This window comes from Callorhinus ursinus, unplaced genomic scaffold (assembly GCF_003265705.2).
Source record: "Callorhinus ursinus isolate GAN/ISIS: 27379988/994484 unplaced genomic scaffold, GSC_fseal_2.0 scaffold98, whole genome shotgun sequence".
In the NCBI taxonomy this organism is placed as follows: domain Eukaryota; kingdom Metazoa; phylum Chordata; class Mammalia; order Carnivora; family Otariidae; genus Callorhinus; species Callorhinus ursinus.
In genome coordinates, this window is record NW_027397160.1 from 682,248 (window position 1) to 701,959 (window position 19,712).

General features: G+C 62.1%; 1 protein-coding gene across 9 annotated transcripts in view; it reads left to right on the plus strand.

Annotated features, from left to right (window-relative positions):
- Positions 1-19,712, plus strand: part of COL18A1 (collagen type XVIII alpha 1 chain) — an 87,177-nt gene that overhangs the window by 48,810 nt on the left and 18,655 nt on the right. For all 9 annotated transcript variants that reach the window (XM_073888891.1, XM_025863397.2, XM_073888888.1 and 6 more), the window contains 13 exons: positions 1,273-1,817; positions 8,673-8,759; positions 9,467-9,526; positions 11,459-11,588; positions 15,659-15,729; positions 15,994-16,104; positions 16,439-16,465; positions 16,787-16,849; positions 16,956-17,042; positions 17,410-17,463; positions 17,598-17,756; positions 18,276-18,338; positions 19,070-19,096. In XM_073888891.1, coding sequence (XP_073744992.1) covers positions 1,273-1,817; positions 8,673-8,759; positions 9,467-9,526; positions 11,459-11,588; positions 15,659-15,729; positions 15,994-16,104; positions 16,439-16,465; positions 16,787-16,849; positions 16,956-17,042; positions 17,410-17,463; positions 17,598-17,756; positions 18,276-18,338; positions 19,070-19,096 — 1,484 coding nt within the window. The remainder of the gene's footprint in view (positions 1-1,272; positions 1,818-8,672; positions 8,760-9,466; positions 9,527-11,458; positions 11,589-15,658; positions 15,730-15,993; positions 16,105-16,438; positions 16,466-16,786; positions 16,850-16,955; positions 17,043-17,409; positions 17,464-17,597; positions 17,757-18,275; positions 18,339-19,069; positions 19,097-19,712) is intronic.

Below are 19,712 nucleotides of genomic sequence, written 5' to 3' on the forward strand. Positions count from 1 at the left end.
GTTGGGGCCCTTGGCTGGACTGTGGCCCCGAAGTCCCAGCTCCAGCTGGTAAAGTGGGCATGCGTACAGGAAATCGCCAAAGTATGGGTTTGTCCTTGAAATTGTGTTTGCCCCACCCTGTGTCCAGCAGTGACTGCACTCCCTGGACGGAGAGGTAGGCCCTGCCCTCTGTCCCCAGCACCTGACCCTCTTGGCCCAAGATCGTCAGGCTGCTGGTGGCCTGTGCATGCCCAGGAAGCATGCCTCCTCCACGCTACTTCCGAGGCTCAGGCAGATCCAGGTCAAGTCAGGCCCTGCTGGGTCCCAGGACCAGCGTCATGGCAAGCAGGCCCCACAGCGGCCTCTGGTCCCATTGGAAGGACAGGAGATGAGGGAGAACCCTGGGCCCCATGGCTGGGTCCCCAGTCTAGACTCAAGCTACCTCCACGTCGTGGGAAGACATGGGGGAGGAGGGCAGACCCTGGGCTCCTGAGAGAGTGAACCAATGGGGGCTGGGACTCTGAGGGGTCTTTGAGAGGAAGGTGGGGCCGCCCAGTGTGAGCATCTGTTGGTGAAGGAACCACAGGTCTCCCTGGTGGCTCGTCCACCACGTGGCCCCTCTGCAGGTCAGGGTGGCTGTGGCAGCCCAGCGTGAACATGGTGGGAGGGGACACCGAGGAAGCCCCTGACAAAGCTGGGGCCCCTGGGTGGGATTTGCTGTATTACGAGTGTGAGCACAGGCCTGGAACCATAAGGGTGGGTCCTCCAAGAAACACCCCCCCATTCTGATTTTCTGCCCCCGGGGGTTTACTTAGTTTCCAGGCGGGTTGGTAATGTTGATACAGTGCGGGGAGCTGCGGGGTGGACGGCTTCTCTCCTCTGTAACGGAGTGATGTTGTTAAGGCCAGCACCCCGGGCGGGGTGCCTTCCCTGGGGCTGGAGCCCGGCTCCTGCTGTCTGAGGGTGGGGAGGTGGATCATGGCGTGAGGAGGGGTGCAGGCCCTGGCACCCGCGGCAGGTTGCCGGTTCTGATGGCGTGCCGTGCTCAGCCACATCCTTGCCCCCTCCCTCCCCGAGAAGGGACGGTTCCTGTCGCGTCCTCCTGGGGCCCGTGAGCCCATTGGCGGGGGGCAGCGGCTTGTGGGCCGCACGTCCTGACCCAGAGTGGTATTTGGAGAAGCAAGGCAGGTGCCGGGCAGGTGGGGAGCCCCTCGTGACTCAGTGTCCCCCGGCACCCTGCCCGCTTGGACCCCCCAGGCATGCCCTCACTGGGGGTCTTTCTCCTCTTTGCAGAAAGCCTGGGCACGGAGGTGGGGCTCCTGCAGCTGCTTGGAGAGCCCCCACCCCCGCAGGTCACGCAGGTGGAAGACCCCGACGTCGGGCCGGCCTTCGTCTTTGGCCTGGATGCCAACAGCGGCCAGGTGGCCCGGTACCACTTCCCCAGCCCGTTCTTCCGTGACTTCTCACTGCACTTCCACGTCCGGCCTGCCACCGAGGATGCGGGGGTGCTGTTTGCCATCACGGACGCGGCCCAGGCGGTGGTGTCCGTGGGCGTGAGGCTGTCGGGCGTGCGTGATGGGCACCAGCACATCCAGCTGCTGTACACCGAGCCCGGGGCCACGCGGACCCACACAGCCGCCAGCTTCCGTCTGCCCGCCTTCACCGGCCAGTGGACGCGCTTCGCCCTCAGTGTGGACGGCGCGACCGTGGCACTGTTTGTGGACTGCGAGTTGTTCCAGAGGGTGCCCTTGGTGCGCTCCCCGCGGGGCCTGGAGCTGGAGCCCGGCGCTGGCCTCTTCGTGGCCCAGGCTGGAGGAGCAGACCCTGACAAGTTCCAGGTAACCTGGAGGCCACTGTGCTCCGGGGGGACCGGCCCTGGGGGTGGGGGTCCGTCCGGTCATGGGGGACAAGGATGTTAGCTGCCTCCTGTCCTGCCTTGTGCCGCCGTCCCCGCGGGACGACGGCCCCCGGGCAGAGCTGTCAGCCCCGCTGGAGCCCAGCCCCGGGGGTCCTGGCTCCGCTGGGCTCCCGCATGTCACCTCCTGCCCCTTTGAGGCCCCCAGTCCAGGAGGCCCCTTGGGACCACCTTCCTGCCTGAACACCCATCCCTGCCACGACAAGAGCCCCCCGCCCCCCTGTGTGGGATGCCTGCAGTGACCCCGGGGCCCCACCGGGGGGGCAGTGTCCGTGTCCAGGCCCACATGACTCGTGCACAATGAAAACGGGGATTTCAAGACAGTAACAGCAGAGCGTAGCGCTGAGCATGGGCTGTCCTGGGGCGGACTGCACCCCGTGAAGGCTGCACACCCACTGGGCCGGGCTGGGGTTCACAGCACCCACCACATCAGGCCTGCTGACTATCCTCATTGTCACTGAACCGCGCAGCTGTGGCTCGGAGCAGCAAGGACGGAAGTGCCCCGGGGACCCTGGCGCACGCTGTCCCCACCTGTCCTCGGGGAAGCCCCCTCCCCCTGCGCCTGGCCTTGGCCTTCCCAGAGCCTGGGGGTGGGGGTGGGGGGGGTCTTTCTCCCGGACCCTGGGCCTCCCACCCTCCGCGGACGCTGATTCACGAGCCCCAGCCCTGCCCCTGGAGCCGCCCACAGCTAGAACGCCCCTGCGCCCTGATCAGACAGGGTCCCTGTGTGCACCCGAGGGGGCAGTGTCCCCGGGACAGAAAGTTAATTATTGCCCAGACAAAGGCCGTTGGATGGACGTTGTTCTAAGTCCTGGTGACTTGGGGGCTGAAAGCTGACCTTTCACCTCTGGCAGGAACTTTAACCCTTGGTGTCTGGGAACCAGCAGGACTTTGATACCAAACTGGGCCTCTTTGTGTTTTGGTTTGATCCTCAAACATGATTAACTGGAAGGAAGCCTGTCGAGGGAGGGACTGCGTCCACGGGCGGCTTGCTGAGTGGCATCCCCCGCAGTTGCAGATGGAAAAGCACCCCAGACATTCCCTGCATCTTTTTTTTCTTTCTTTCTTTCTTTTTTTTTTTTAAGATTTATTTATTTGAGAGAAAGAACACAAGTGGGGGAGGGTCAGAGGGAGAAGCAGACTCCCCCCTGAGCAGGGAGCCCGACCCAGGGCTCTGTCCCAGGACCCCCCCGCCCCCGGGCTCATGACCTGGGCTGGAGGCAGACACATCACCGCCCGAGCCACCCGGGCACCCGCTCCCTGCGTCGGTAACACTTCAGCAGAAAGGCTGCCTGTGTGCTGGTGGGGGCGGGGTCGCCCGTGTCGTGGTGTGCTAGAGGTCACCACCGTCGTGGACAAGGGCGCCCAGCGCCTCCTCCCTGGGCCTCGTCAGGGTTGTGTGTCATGTGCGCTGAACACAGTCGCCCGTCGAAATAAGCAAACAGTGTCTGGGTGTTTTAACGTGCATGTCTTGGTTGTTAGTGTAGACAGACTTTAATTTTTTCACATGATTTTTGACTGAGTTTCTTCTTTTGTGACTGGCCTGCTTATGGTCTTTGCTTTTTTGTTTTGATGGGTTCATCCATTTCTTGCTGATTCATATAAGCTCTTTATATATGAAAGAAACTGGTCCTTTGTTTTGTCCACTGTAATTTTTATCTCCCAATTTGCCTTTTCATCATGTTACTTTTTTGCTTAAACCATTGAGATATTTAAGTGTTTACGTGGAAGATGCCCATGGCGGGTAACATGGCGGCCAAGCCTCTGAGGGTAGGGAAGACAGGAACGGAGTGAGGTGTCGGCGCCGGGCCGCGGCCTGCCTGCCCTGGGCAGCTGCTTGACTTCAGCTGGCTTCACTTGGGCCACGTCCACCTGAGCCAGGAGCGGTCTGGCTCCTCGAGCCCCCGCACACTGGAGGCGTCAGGAATTTCTGTGTGGGTGTTGGATCAGACTCCAGCCGGCGGAGGGGAGAAGCCTGGAGGACAGAAGACAGATCAGTTTAGCACGGGGCTTTGCAGACTTTCTGAATTGAGGTTCCCGGGGAAGAGTCCCTCCGTGATGGGATTTGTAAGATTTGGCAGAAATGCGCACGGGGCTTAGGCTGCCGGGAGGAAGTGTCGCCTCCGGCCCCTCCCGATGGGGCGCCCCGCCCTTGCGGCCCTGCGCCCCAAGGCCGGCCCGCAGAGCCTTTGTTGTTTGTCTCTGGCCGGAAACACTGGTCTTTGCAGGTTTACTCTCCTTGAGTCAAATGTGAGAAGGAGTGTCTCCTGGGAAATCACGCCTTCCATCCAGGTACTGCGGCACCTGGCTGAAGTGCTCTTGTTCAGTGGTCCGGGGCCTTCTTACTATTTTTAACTATTTCAAAAGCTCTCGGGCCGCATTTCCCTCGACGGACTCCCTCTGTCGAAGAGCCTTGCTCTCCCGCCCGCCGTGGGCTTGCGTCTCTGTGCGGACCCTTCCTCGTGGCCTCGGGCTCTCTGGCCGCTGGTGGCCCCTTCGGCCCACGGACGGCCCACAAACACCCCCAGCGCTGCGTGGGGTGGACACGGCCCTGCCCTACCGGAGGCTGCACCCCCGCGGTGGCATCTCGCGCGGAACTGTCACTTTGTTTGACGGCGAGCCTGCGGCAGGTGGTGACTTTCCTCAGCACGCGGCCGTGTGGGCCACCTTACGGCGTAAATCCGCGCCTGGTCCACCGAAGCTGGGAGGTTGCCCGCCAGCCACGGGCAGGCTGGATGCCGGGGAGAGCACGGGGCAGGCCGGGCACATGTCGTCAGGGGCCCGGGGCCCCCAGACCCACCTCCCCGGACCGAAGGAGAGCGGGGGTGCTGCGGTCACACCCTCCTCCACCGACACCTGATCCCACATGCACTCCCGCCCCCTTTTACTCACCTGAAGTGGTGCCGCGCACTGGGAGGAGGGCCGAGGCTCGAGGCCACGGCACTGCTGCGGTTTCCTGCCTTCCCGGGGGACAGACAGGGCTGCCGTTGTCTCTGATGGAAAAACTTGCCCGGACGTGACCCCGCAAGAAGGAACCGCGAGGAAGCCAGATGCTCTCATGCCAACAGTCAAGGCTTGACGCAAGCAGGTGGTCAGAAGCCACGGGAGCAAGGAGCGCGAGAAAACGGGGTGGGGGGGCAGCCTCAGCTGCAGCTGCGGTAGGCGACCGGGGACCAGGCCGACCCAGGGTGGGGGCATCCGAGGACGGAGCAGCTGAGTGGGGGCAGGGGTGAGTCTTGCCCAGGAGCGCTGCGTGCCGTGCCCCCCCATACGGGCTCACTCAGCCCTGCCCGCAGCCAGGACACGGCCCTTCCTGGGTCAGAGGTCAGCCCGCAGAATCCCGCGGCCCCGGGAGTCGGGGTCCCAGGGAGGCGCCCGACACCAGTGACCTCAGGCTGGCTTGCACAGCACAGAGTTCTCATCGTCTCCACAGCTATGCCGTGTGGCCCACAGCATGGCAGCGTGGGGCATATTTTAAACAGCCTTTGTTAACAAAGTGCAAAGTCTCCAGATTTCGCAACATTTGCTGCTGAGCCTGACCAATATTTGCAGTGGGTCTTGTGACTTTTGCACAACTGACGTCTTCCCCACTAAATGTGTCCCTGGGGAGCTGTGGCACCCCGAGCCAGCGCGCCCTGCTCTCCTCTGTGCGGGCATCCTGGGGAGACCCTCAGGGCCCGCGCTGGTGCTGGGCCAGGTCTGTCGGAAGCTCAGAACCTCGAGGGACGGGGGCTGGGGGGACCGTCATGGTAGGACGTCTAGTCCCCTGACCCCACCTGCTAGGAACGCCCACGCCCTCCCCTCATCGCTGCCACCCCAGGGGCACCCCTGCTGCCCCGTGGAGAGCTCGACCTTCTAGAAGTTAACATCTGCCCTGCGTCCTCACACTTGGTGACCCATGTCACCTGGCCCACCCGGTCCCCTCCAACGGGGAGCACAGTGCTGCTGCTGACCCCTGAGCTGACCCCTGCATTTGTAAGTCCAGGATGGCCTGTGTTTCCTGTGGGCGATGGTGCCCCCAGGAACCTGGGTGGTGGAAGGCACCTGTGTGTGCGTCCCCTGCTCCTGGTCTGCACACACGTGCTCATGGGCACACACTGCTCACATGCACACACATGCTCTCATTGCATGCACACATGCGCTCACATGCACACAGGTGCACACTTGTCCACACACATGTGTACACGCACACACACTCACTACATGCACACATGTGCACACACGTGCCGACATGCACACACCTGCTCACAGGCACACACGTGCTAGATACGTGCACAAGCTGTGTGATGGCCCCACCTAGGCTATTTTTTCACTGTGTGCACACGTAAACACATGCTTGCACATAACCCGTCACACAAAGCTCTCACACACACGCTTGCACACCTCTTCCACACAGCTTGGCCACCCCCCATGGTAGTTGGAGCATCCCAGAATTTGAAGGAAGGTCACTTGTTTCTCAAGCATACCAACCACTGTGCACAGCGACTCCCCCACCAGGATGTGGACTGTCTCTCCCTCATCCTGCAGCCCCAGCCCCAGTGGGTGCCGGCCTGCAGCCAGTCCCCATGCTGCCTCTCTTCTATCCGCAGTGGTTCACAGGGGCTCAGGGCCCCAGGCCCCCAAGAGGAGCTCTCAGCACAAGTCCCAAGTGGTCCGTCAGGCCCTCCCTAAGTCCCGCTGATGGCTCTGCGGTGGGTTCTCCAGTGACCACTGTGAGCAGGGCTGGGCCCCACTCTGACCTTGTGCTTTGTGGGGACACTGCAGGACAGCTTTGTCCCCGGGGGGGGGGGCGGTGGCAGGAGGAGGCAAGGAGCACTGAGGGTGGTTCTGGATCTGAACGGGGGCCTGCTGGGCTCAGGGTTAGACGCAGGCCACTGCTGGTTTGGTTGAAACATTGAGGGCTATTCTCTGGCCACCAGAGACCACGCTGTCTGTGCCTGGTGGCTTTCTTCCTTAAAGAGATGGAGTTCTTGGCTGCATGCTTCCAGAAGGATGCCACCACCACCCCCCTGCAATGCAGCCACCCACCAGCCCAGGGAGAGGCCCATGGACGGCCACCCCGCCCCCACCCCTGACTCCCCCAACCCCATGGTCTGGCTGCTGTCTGTCAGCTTCCCTGGGAGTGCTACAAGGCCTGGACGTCACCTGGCCACCCCGAAGAACCTTCTGGAACCGATGACCATCCTGGAGCCACAGTCCACAGTGTGGACCACGGAGCCACGGCAATTCCTGTCTCTGATCTTCCCGAGCTGGCCCCGTTGTGCGTACCTGCGAAGGAGGGTGTCGTGTGTGCACCGCCGAGTGGGAATCGCTTGCCTGCATTCAGCTGCTTCCCACCCGTGTCCTCAGCCGCCTCCCTCCCCTGCGAGTTGGGGCACTGGCCCAGCCACAAGTGTGCTGGGAAAATGAGGACCTCATGGTAACTGTGGGGCGACAGCTGCCTTCCTCCCCCCAAGTCCCGCCTGGGTCCCTGGGTCCAGCCATCCTCATTGGCCTCCCAGGAACAGGGGTATGTGCATGAACGAGCACGCATGTGCAGATCACACACACATAAGCACAGACAGATGCACACACATGTGCACACCTGTGCATATCAGGCATATCCATGTGAATGTGTGACACACTCAGAGATGGGACGCGGCCCCACAGGCCTCACTGTCAACAGCTGGGGGGGGGAGGGAGCAGATAGACTCAGGCAGAACCAGCCCCCGAGGTGCGAATCCTCCTGGGTAGGGATCCAGGAGTGCTTCCTGGAGGAGGCAGCCTTGGGAAGCAAGTGGAGCCCTCAGGCAGGGCTGAGCTGGGGACTCGGTGGGGTGCTGCTGGTTTGTTGTCACATGCTCCTTGTGGGTGTGGAGCAGGCGGGTCAGGGTGTCGAGGGTCAGCTGATGAAGGGAGTCTGAGGGTCATTTGGAGGAATAAACTGAATAACGCAGGTGGGGCCAGCACGCGGCTTGCCAACACCAGCTGAATGGCATTCGGTGTGCGTAGCACTGGGCATGGCTCAGCCCTCCGTGTCCTGCGGGGGTCGACTCCAGCACGACGCACCGCGGTCGGGACGGACACGGAGTGCTCACCAGCCGGCCCCGGACCCAGGCCTTTCTATCACCGCAGTGGTTCAGACGCACCTCTCAGACTGACCAAGTATGGCTTCTATTTGGGAGAAACGCACCGGCGTACGTCCCCGGGGTTAAAATGTTACACGAGAAACAAAGAAAACACTGGAAAACACGTGTGGACACTCACCGTTTCCCAGCAGGGAAACCTTGCGGCAAGTGGCCCAAGAGGCCCGGTGGCTCAGCCTGGAAGGCGCGTCCAGGGGAGCAACCCCTCTGACTCTGCCTGGGTGGTCTGAGCCACCCGCGCCCTGGGGCACGCCTGCTGGTTTCCGGTCATGGCCTCTGGCGGTGCCCGAAGTAGCCAGGGCCACACGCAGCTCCCCCTCTGCCGTCACCACCTCCCGAGGCCCCAGCCCCGCTTGGTTTGGGGGAGACACGTGCACTGGTGACCTTGGGCCGGTGTGGCCTGTTTCACGCAGCGCTCTCTGGGAGCCCGCCTCCATTCCAGGTCCCCTCATGCGGGTGCTTTTGGAGCCCCAGGGGGAGCGACCTGAGCGAGCTCCACTCTCTGAGACGGCTTCGTCCTGGACCTTCTTGCGCCGCTCTGTGTCCCCACTGAGATCACCCCCGGCGGCGGCGCGGGGCTCCGCGCCGAGTGCCGGCCTGCTGCACCACCTGCCTCGGGACTGACCGTGGCTCCTCCCTCCCTCTGCCTTCAGGGGGTGATCGCGGAGCTGAGGGTGCGCGGGGACCCCCACGTGAGCCCCCTGCACTGTCTGGAGGAAGATGATGAGGGCGGCGGCAGGGTGAGTACGGGGCTCCCTCCCCCCCCCCACTGTTCCCCGAGGGCGGAGGGCCCAGGGCGTGCGCTTGCTGGGAGCCCGAAGCGGTGGCACTGGAAAGGCCTTCTCTGAAAAATGCTCTCTGGGTCCCAAGAACCTGGGGCCATGAATGAATGGGACCATGCTTTCACTCACTCATAACACCGAAAGAACCTTTCCTGCCTAGAACTCTCCGCTTAAAAACTCATACCGAGTCCAGAGCGTTAAAAACAATCCCTAGAAGAGCCAGGTGGGTGCTACGGTCGCTGGTAGTCGCCCTGGCCGGATGTGCACGTGTGTGTGCATGGGGCCGACGTTCCCGGGGAGAATCCAGAGCGGAAAATGCCCTGGTGACCCCACGGCCATGGACAGAGTGAGGCCGTCAGCCGTGTGCGCAAGCACAGATGAAAGGACAGGTCACATGTCCCGCGGCCGTGGGCCACTCTGTTCGGCGCCATCAGGCCGTCCACCCGCGGCCTCCGTGTTGACAGACCGTGCTGGAGCCCCCTGTGCAGGGCCTCTGTCCTCTGGCTGTTTCCCAGCACAGTGTACCCAGAACGGGACGACAAGTCGAGAAAAGGACCGCGTTCACTGTTCTGCGTGGGTCTGACGGGCGTGCCCGCCGGCGGCCAGGCTAACCCTGCACGGGGATGCGTTTGGTCACGGCTCCCTCCTTCCCTGCACGCCCTCAGGTGTCTGGAGACTTCGGGAGCGGGCTGGAGGAGACCCGGGAGCCTCTCAGGGAGCAGTCGGTGAGTGCTGTGAAGCCGAGGCTGCCCTCCTGAGGTCCTGGCGGGGGCTGCCCACCCGGGACCCTGCCCAGCAGTGGGGCTGTGTGAGCGCACGCGTGGGAGACTGGCGTGGGCTCCCTGGGACCTGAGGACACATTCCCAGCTGGACACCGGAACCCTGGGACTCAGGTGGCCCCTCCAGGAGATGCGCCCTCTTATCTCTGTCGTGAGGGATTTAAAATAAGGTTTCTGATTCTAAAGGCTCCCTGGGTCTCTGGGGTGACCTTGTTCTGTTTACGCCTCTACATTAGCTTGTGAGGGCCACAGAGTGCTAATGGTAGGTATTACGCTGAGGAAAGTTCCAGAGGCCGAGTCAGAGCTCACCCGGCTCCCACCAGCCGAATAATCCGCAGGATGGAAACGGCGGCCTTTATCCGTTTGCACGAACGTGTTGCCTCTGCCCTTCCCCTCAGCCCACCTCCAGTTGCCCCGTCCCCCGGCTTGCACACTTGTTGCACACTTGAGGGGCCGGGACGGGCAGGGTGCCGAGCTCCACCCACAGGGGGCGCTGGGGACCTCCTGGCCTTGCACTGGCCAGAGCAGCCCTGGGAGGGTGCCCGGCGGGCCCCTAGGACACGGCGTCCGTGCGTAGTGCCCGTGATGGCCCCCGCCTGCGTCAGACGGCCTCTGGGTTCCTCGCAGTTGGGGGCTGGATTTGGGCCGTCGCCCCTTCACCCACCGAGCTCCCATCTCCCCAGGGTTCCCTGGTGCCAACCAGAGCATCAGGATGCAGAGCCCCCACAGAAACGGGGGTCCAAGTTCTGCCATGGCCGCAGCGTGAAGTGCCAGGGCTTTGGGCTTTGTGGCCTCTCCTGGTGGGCTAGAGGAGCCAAGGACCAGAACGGGTCACGCGTGTTCGCCCTCCGCCCCATAGCCTGCCGCGCTCGAGCTGGGAAGCCCCGCCCGCCCAGGCCCCGGGTTGGGAAACCTGGCCCGCTGGCCGGCGGTGGTGGCTTCCCTGAGCGCAGAGGACTGGGCCACAGCTGGCACAGGGTAGGCAGGCCAGCCCAGGGCGCGCGCGGCGTCCAGGTCTCCCCACCTGCTCTCCATGGCCAGGCCTCCGCCTCCGCATTCTCGTGCTCAGAGGCTCTGGGGTGTCGGGTGGCCCGCCAGGGCTCGGGGTCCCAGGGCATCTCCCCCGCATCAGTGGGGCCATGGCTGCAGGGGGAGGCCTGGTGTCCAGCACTCAGACTGGCCTCCCAGGAATGACGGTCACCAAGGGCCTTGACCTGCAGAGTCACCAGAGAGCTCATGCCAAATGTGGGTCTGGCAGTTGCAGGAAGCCTCCTGACTGCGTAGTTGAACATGGGCGTGCTGGTGCCCACATCCTTGAGGCTCCAGTGGGCCTGGGGGACCCGGAAGACGGGGTTGCAGAGCAGGGCTGGCCTGATCTCCTCAAGGGTGGGTGTCAGTCACCCGGCCTTGGCTGTGAAGTGCTGGGTCATGGCCCCTGCCAAGGACAAGTTGCAGCCCCGTGCCGTCTGTGTGGTGAAATGCTGGAGGCTCCCGCCCCCCCTCCCAGGTGTCTGTGAGGCCCCCCAGGCGGGTCCCTGACCTCGGGGAGGAGCTGTGGCCCTTGAGCGTCAGTGAGGGGCTGTCCCGGGGCCTGAGCGAGCGGGGCAGGTTCTCGTCCCTGGCACACAGGAAGACCTCCAGCTCGGGGCATTCGGGGGACCCTGTCCCCACGGGCTGTTTAGGAGAAGACAGCTGTGGGGTCCCTGGCGCGTCTCCCTAGGATGAAGCCCCTGGTGTTTCGTTCCCATCTTTCTGTAAGAATCTGTGAGGATCTTATCTTACAAACCACATAAGCTGGCAGGTCGGCCGCGCGTGCACGCACAGCACATCTGCGTTTGCCGAATAATGGAGCCGTCTCTCCCACTCTCACCTTGCCAGGGTCCGTCGCCCAAACCCAGCCTCCCCGAGGCTCCCCCGGTCACTTCTCCGCCCTTGGCTGCAGGCAGAGATGTGGAAGACTCCAGAACTGAAGAAATTGAGGAAGAAACCACGGTGTCTTCCTTGGGAGGTAAAACCGTTCGGTGGCGTGTGCACGGGCAGCGAGGGGCTCTGTCCGTCGGGGACACGTGCAAAGCGGGGGGAGCGGTCAGCGCCCGCCTGGCCCCCTGTGGCCCCAGCAGAGTCAGCTCGGAGCCGCTGCTGGGCCTGGCCTTGTCTCCACGGTTCATTTCGTGTGTTGCTGTTGCTGGTGGGGGTTTGTGGGGCCGTCCGAAGGTGCTGCAGGCTCTCGCTGGGACACAAGGGTTGGCTTTGAAGGGGCACAAATCGTTGGACAGATCGGCCTCTGCCCGGGACATCCACGAAGTAGGCCTGCCCCAGGTCGGCATTTGGGGTCGGGGACTTCCCCTGGTGGCCATGGGGGTCTGCTGGCCGGGGTGGGGGTGGGGCTGCAGGTGTGGACCTGCCAGAGGCCAGGCCGCCGTGCCGCGGGTGTGCTGAGAATGTCCCCCGTCTGTCGCCGCCAAAGGATCACCACAAACGTGGCTCCTTGGGAGGCACCCGCGTCTTCCCTCGTGGTCCCCGGGCTGTGTCTTCTCCCAGAGGTCCCTGCAGAGGACCCGCTCCCTGCTCTTTGGCAGAACTCAGGTCCCTGCAGCTGTGGGGTGGAGGTTCCCCAGGGATCAGCCCTAGGTTCTAGGGGCAGCCCACGTGCCTCTGTTCCCAGTCACCCATACATCTTCCAAGCCAATCACGGCAGGTGGAGTCCTCCTCATGCTTTGAATCTCCCGAACCTCCCCTCCTGCCTACCTCTGCAATTCTGGGGCCTTGAGTGATTGTTGGGTTGTACCCCAATAATCCAGGTTAATCTCCCTACCTGTAAGTCAGCTACTCAGGAACCTCTAAGTTACACCTCCAGAGAGCTCTCACAGCAGTGCTAGATTCGTGTCTGATGGGGCAAGCAGGGGCCAGCAAGCCTAGGGAGACTTTTTCAGGGTTCTGCCTTCCACACTTATATCAAGATTGTAGAAAAGTATGTAGACATTTTTTTTATTTTAGAGAAAAGCGTTTACTGCGTTCAAAAAATTACTGAATTAATACATGCTCAGTGCAGCTTAGAAACTTAGAGACTTGGCAGCTGGTCCCCCAGGACCCTGCCATTCACGTTCTTTGTGCCCTTCCTCTAAGGACCTGGTGCTGGTGGTGGTGGTTACAAACCTGCTCCCCGAGGCTGCAGCCAAGCCAGGCGAGGTTGGCAGAGAGTCCAGCCCCTCAAGGTCCCAAGTGAGGGACTCACCCCCGCGCCGGGCCACAGGGTCCTCCCCACCCCAGCCTCCCTGTGCTCTCAGGCCAAGGCTACAGCCCTGATGGGCCTGGGGTCACTTCTTGTTTTTGTTTCTAGTACGATCAGCATACATTTAAAAAAACATGCAATCTGATAAGTTTTGACCTGTGTGTTGCCCGTGAAAGTATCACAAGGAAGGCGTGACCGCGTGCACCAGCCCTAGATGGACGTCTCGCGCCCTGCAGTCCCTCCGTGCTGCCCCCACCCCCGTCCCCAGCGACACCTGATCTTTCTGTTGCTGCAGACGCAGGCGTTTTCTAGAATGTTACCTATGTGGACTCACACTCCAGTGCCTGTTTGTCTGGATCCATTGGCTCAGCACCGTTGTGCTGAGCTCCGTCATGCTGTGATTTGCACTGATGGTTCGCGTGGCCTCCTCATGTGGACGGACCCAGAGCTGTCTGTCCACTCAGCTGCTGGTGGACACTTGTGTCGCTTCCACTTTGGGGCTGTTACAGTGGGAGATGCTGTGGGCTTCCAGGGCAAGCCCCTGGGGGGACACCTGCTCCCATCTGCCCCAGTCAGCACCTCGGGGTGAACGGTTGGGCCGCGGCATGGGTGCATTTCACGATCGAAGAAATTGCCAACTCTTTTGCAAGGTAGCTGCTCCAGACGCCATTGCCTGCTGCTCCTGGGCGGCGCTGGGCGTGGCCACTCTGCCTCAAACTGTCCCAGCAGGTGCGCGGGGCGGCTCGTGCCGTTGTCACCAGCCTGTCCCCGGTGACTGGCACTGTTGAGCACCTTTCCACGTGCTTGTGTGCCATTCACGCGTTGTCTTCAGTGAAGAATCTGTTCCGATCTTAACAGGCTGCGTGTGTTCCCGACCCCAAGGGTTGGGAGTTCTTCATGCTTGGGATGGCACGCCTTCGTCAGGCATGTGTTCTGCAAATATTTTCTCAGTCTGTGGTTTATCTTTTCATTTTGTTAATAGTGTCGATAGAAGAGCAGAATGGGTTAGTTTTTTAATTTTGATGAAACTCCAATTCGTTCATTTATGGATCGCACCTCTCTTGTCATGGCCGAAGAGTCACAAAGGTTTTCTGACCTGTTCTGGTAGCGTTACGGTTCCAGGTTTTGCATTTTGCTCTATGATCCACTTTGAGTCCAGTTTGGTATTTGGCAAAGTACGGTTCTCCCTCCCCTCCCCTTTATTGGAAAGACCTTCCATTCTCCTGCTGAGCTGAGTCTGTGCCTTTGTTAAGCGTGCGTTGGTTTCTGGACTCCGGTGCTGTTCCGTGAGTCCATCTGACTATCCAGACAACACCACCACACCATCCTGATTCCTGTAGCTTTGTAAATAAGTCTTGGAATGACGTTGTGTGAGTCCTCCAAATTTGCTCTTTCTTTGGGAAGCTGCTTTGGTTTTCTATGTCCTTTGCATTTTCTTATGCATTTTAGACTCGGTTTGTCAGTTTCTGTGAGGACGGCCAGCTGGAGCTGAGGCTGGGATGTCTCCGGCGCCCTAGCCTGCCCTGGGGGAGGCACGGGCAGCCTAGCAGCACCGAGTCTTCCAAGCACAGTTTCTCTCCTTTGCTTTCTTTCAGCAAGGTTTTGCTGTTTAAATGTTCGCCAATGCAGAGATTTTTATTTTGCCCTAAATCATGTTAGTATTTGGAATACGGGCCTGAGAAGTTTGCACCCCATGCCGTCCGCTGTGGGGAAGGGGCCGGGCTGCCCTCCTGCACCGACTTGAGACTCGCGGTGGGTCCCCGGTGGGCGGTGTCTGACTGCGAGTCAGCTGGGCTCAGGGGCATCCAGGAGGCACTGGTGGGGTGGTTAAGGGCTATGGTCAAAGCAGTAGCCAGCACCCCACACCGTGGAACGTGGACACGGCTCCGATTTATTCTGAAGGTGGGACAGGGTCCTGCACAGCTGTGCTGGTGGGGGAGGTGGGTACAGCCCTGGACAGCGTGAGCGCCTGTCCCTGGTTACCTAAAGGGCTTCAGATCCCATGCGGTCTCCATGCGCCGCCCGAGACACTGCCCAGTGAGGGGAGAGAGATTTCTCCCAACCTCCCTCAGCAAACGGGCCTCACTGCCACGTGAGCCCCAGGTCTGCGAACTGGCTTGGCCGTGCCAACCCCAGTGGATGAAGGATTGGGGGAGCAGCCTTAGTGCCCCCCCAAATTCCTTGTCGGTCACAAAGGGGAAGGTGCCCATCCTGGCCCCCGTTCTTGGATGACCAGGACGAGCCGGGAGCCAGTCTCTCGGGCGCCTGGGCACTGTGGTTCCGTGTCTGCGTTGTCTTGTTGCCCGGAGCCCTGTGGGAATGTCTGCAGCTCCGGGCCCTGCAGAGGCTGATTTGGCTGCACTCGGCCCACGGGCAGGACACTTCCTGGGATCCTGGAACCTCCACCCTCAACCGTCCCCAGGAAGAAGCTACAGAGGACGGCGTTGGGCCGATGGAGACACTTGAACCTGAGCTGTGTGTTCAGTCACCGTATATAACAGCACAAAACATCCTGAGTGTGGCCATCCGGCGTCAGAAAGTGTCCTCGCTCTTGGGGGACGTGTGGTACTCTGGAGGGAGGGCTGTGATGAATACAGCAAACTTCAGGGGTTTGGTGAGAGAAGGAACGACGTGTGTGCGCGCGTGCGCTTGTCCAAACGCGTGTCCATGTGCACGTGTGCCTGTGCGTGCGTACATGTGTGCGCGCGTGTGCGTGTCGGGGGACATGGCTGGGCTCCAGGCTGGCTGGGTCCTGGGACTGCAGGCAGCTTGGGGTCGGGGCAGCAAGCCCAGGGTGCAGCCTGGGCCATGCTCCGGGGTATGACGGCCGCCTCTACCTCCCCCAGCTCGGATCCGCCCCGGCTTGGAAGCGGTCACCACAGGGAGCGTTTGGAGCCCTGGGGGAGGCCTGGAAGAGGTGAGGCCCCCTCCCCTGACCCCAGGGCAGTCAGTGCTTCTAGTCCACTCACAGGTGACCTGGGTACAGCTCCTGGGGCTGCACCCCTTCCTCTGGGCTCCTCCTGGGCCCACACCCGGGGGCCCCACAGCCCCGCACGGCTCTAGGAGCCCGTGGCTGGCCCTGTTGGTGCCAGGACCCGCTGTGTGTCCTGTGCATGTCCCCTGGGACTCGGGAGGTGCAGCCGTAGGCCCCCAGCCTGTGCCCTCGCCTCTTCGTTCCCAGGGTCCTGCAGTGCAGAGTCCCCATGCATGGCCTGTACCCGGGCCGCAGGGCCCCCCTGGCCCCCTGGGGCCTCCGGGGAAGGATGGTGCCCCCGGAAGGGACGGTGAGCCGGTGAGTCCACCTTCCCGGGGCCAGGCTGGGGTGAGGGGCTTGGGCAGGAGGGGGCAGGTGCACTGATGTGGTAGAGCAGCAGGCCCCAGGATGGAGGCCTCGGGACGGCCCTGACCGTGAGGCTGCATCCTCCCCGCTCCGGGAGGCGGACGGCGGTCGGCGGTCAGGGAGGCCGCCGGCAGGGCCAGCCCGTGCGCGCTCGGAGGGAGGATCTCCATCTCCACCCCCCGCCCCTCCACGGGGCTTGGAGAGCGGGGCTCCGGGCTGTGTTCCGATCGGCGTGGGGAAGATGGGTGTAGCTCTCTGTCGCTAACGGTTCTCTCGCACGTTCCAGGGGGATCCCGGTGAAGATGGGAGACCGGTAAGTGGGCTTTTCCTCCAGAGCCAGGTTGATCTGTCACGTTTGTGTGAGACCCTCAGGCTTTTTACCTTGTGACGCTCCGTCAACGCAACTCAGCACAGAGATTTCAAAATGAAGCCATTTTGGAAAATGCAGCTTAACTTTTACTGAGAAAATACAAGTCGCACTGTTGATAGAAAAATACAAAGTTATGTGGATGCTTCTCCGGCGGCTTCTCCCGGGGCTCGGCTGTCTGTCCGGGCCACACGTCTTCGGCAGTGTGGGTGGCGGCGGCACAGAGGCGCGTCCTCCCTGACTGGGCTGCTGGTCTTTGTCCTCCAGGGCGACCCTGGGCCGCAGGGCTTCCCTGGAACCCCGGGAGACGCGGGCCCCAAGGGCGAGAAGGTGAGCCTCTGAGCTGTCTGGGCCGCGGGCTGTGCGCGTCACCTTCTCCAGCCCTGGCTGCCTCGGGGGCCATGCACCCTGATGTGACTGTGTCTTATGTCCCCAGGGGGACCCTGGGGTTGGGCCAAGAGGACCCCCGGGACCCCAAGGGCCTCCAGGGCCACCAGGACCCTCCTTCAGACATGACAAGCTGGTGAGTCGAGGCTGCGGCCTCTTCCAGCACGGGGCCCACCCGATGCCCCAGGACAAGGGACCACCTTCCCGACTTGGCTCCCAGCGCCTCCTTCTTCAGACTCACCCGACTTGCCAAGAGGGTTTCCGGGCCCGCGAGTTGGCTCCTGCCTTCCGGGCTGCAGGGCGTGGGGGGTCTGTGGGGCCCGCTGGGCTCTGGTTCCTTTCCTTCGGCGGGACATGGGCCTTTCCCGTTTGCAGCTTCTTGCTGGAAAACTCCCAGCTGTGGGTGGTGTGGGCGATGCTCCCGAGGAGCATCAGGCAAGGGGCGGGGGCCGGGTGGGTGGGCCTGAGCTCCCAGTGACACATCTGTGGGCTCTTTCCCTCAGACCTTCATTGACATGGAGGGGTCTGGGTTCGGCGGTGACCTGGAGAGCCTCCGAGTGAGTGTCCCTGGGTCCTGCTGGCTCCACGTGCTTGTGGTGGGGCGGCACTGGTGCCCAAGTGGATCCCGTGGCGGGGGGAGGCGACCCTCAGCAGGCGCTGCCATAATCACCCTGTGTTTCTCCGTGTCCAGGGCCCCAGAGGCTTCCCTGGCCCCCCAGGACCCCCGGGCGTCCCAGGCCTGCCTGGAGAGCCAGGCCGCTTTGGGATGAACAGCTCAGACGTCCCAGGACCCGCAGGCCTTCCTGGTGTGCCCGGGCGGGACGGGGCCCCTGGGCTTCCTGGCACCCCGGTAAGGCCGACCTCCTGCCCCCCCTGCCCTTTTCCCCATCCGGGCTCGGCCTGGGCTGGGGGGTGAACACCAAGCCCCACCCCGTACTCCCCGAATCCTCACGGGAGGGGGCTCAGAACCCCACGGCTCCCTGCTCCCAGCTACTGCAGTTGGGCCACGTGAACCAGGTGCGCATAACGTGGTGTTTGCTCGGCAGCAAGCTCCGGACGTATAATTCAGCGTCCTCCCGTGGGTGGCACGCCGCTCTGTGTGGGTGACCAGCCCCTCACCCTCCGCTCTTTGATCAACTCAAACAAAAGTAGAGGAAAGGAAAGAAATGTAAAAACTGAGCAGAGCTGTCTGCACCCTGTAAACGTGGGCAAGGTCTCTGGTGAGCCACGACTCCGGCCCGTCCGGGGACCATTCCGGCAGCCTGGATTCTCAGGAAGTGCATATGCCCAGATAATCCTCCGCTAACCCATAAATCTTTCTCAGTGACTGAATTGCATCTGGTCCACACTCTGCTTTTCTCTCCCCCAGGGTCCACCAGGTCCTCCAGGAAAAGAAGGAGGACCAGGGAAGATGGGCCAGAAAGGCAGCCCCGTAAGTCTGGGGGACCAGCTGCAGTGCCATGTGCAGGCGGGGGGCGCGGCCAGGTGACCTCCGCACACGGGAAAAGCCACCAAGGCGGCCACACGGAGGCAGGTGGCCTTACTGCAGGGTGCGGCCACCGTCCACCATCCGCCAAAGCCACCAGGGTCTGACCGGGGGGGCCAGTGGCGTCTGGAGTTGGCTGAGAACTACACAAAAATTCAGGACTCTGTGCCCAGTGTTTCTTCACGGTGACAAGCACACTCGGGGATTTTGTGTAATACTGACACTTGATTTGGAAGTTTCCTGGGGTCTGTGCTTTCTAGGATGGGGGTGTGGGCCGTCCTGTGCGATCCTTCCGGGCTGCGTGGGGCTGAACAGGGGCACGCGGTCCGGAAACCCACTGTGCCCAGGGCCCTCCCCGTGGGGATAGCTGGGTGGGCTCTCCCGCTGGGGGCTTTGGCAGCCAGTCAGTCCCACCCCCCGAGCCTCGGTCCCGCCTGGAATGGAGTGGGGACGGCAACAGCCCACAGGTGTGCTGGGCCGTGAAGAGACCCCCCAGAGCTCTAGACGCGCATACCCCGGGAGCGGCTCGCAGGCATCCAACTCCCGCGGCAGGACGAGATCAGCACCAGGGACAAACAGTGGCCTCGTGGGTTGGGATAAAATGAGTGAAACTGTTTGCTTTTCCCTCGCTGGCTGCACGTCGTCTGCTTTGAGTGATTGTTGTCTCTTTCGTGCAGGGTGAAGTGGGCGCCCCAGGACCTAAGGTAAGGACGAGACAACCTGGCTGTCAACTGAGTGGGAAACTGGAAAAAATAAATATAAAAGAGCGGCCCAGGTGGAGATTCCAGAGTACAAACGCTTACACAGAAGCTTTACAAAGATCGAACATTATTAGCTGAGCTTTTTTGATGTGACCAAAAGGCACTAAGATTAAAACCAAGAAAGTAAAATTTAAGATTCCCCTAAAATTAGCCCTCAGGTCAAGGGGGTGGTAATATGTCAAAACTGCTGAATATTTGTTAAACGAGACCAAACGTGGGTGAGCACCAGCCGAAGGGGCAGCTCACGGAGGGCCCGGGGCCCCAGCTCTCGGGGGGCTGCCTCTGAGGCCTGTGGGAAGCAGAGAGGGGACCCCAGCCCACTGCAGGGGCCTTCCGGAGGGCGTGCCGCGTGCGTGACAGGGCAGGTCACTCTGCTGCCCTGGCTGTGGGCCAGTGGAGCCCGCGTCCCTCACAGCCAGAGAAAACCGTGGTCCCTGCATTGGCAGATGAGGGGAGATGGTGTCGGGTGGGGCTGGGCCAGGCGGCGGTGCATCCAGCCTCGGGACCAACCCTGCGCCAAGCCCAGCCCTCTGCAGGGGGGCCCTCCCTGTCTCAGATC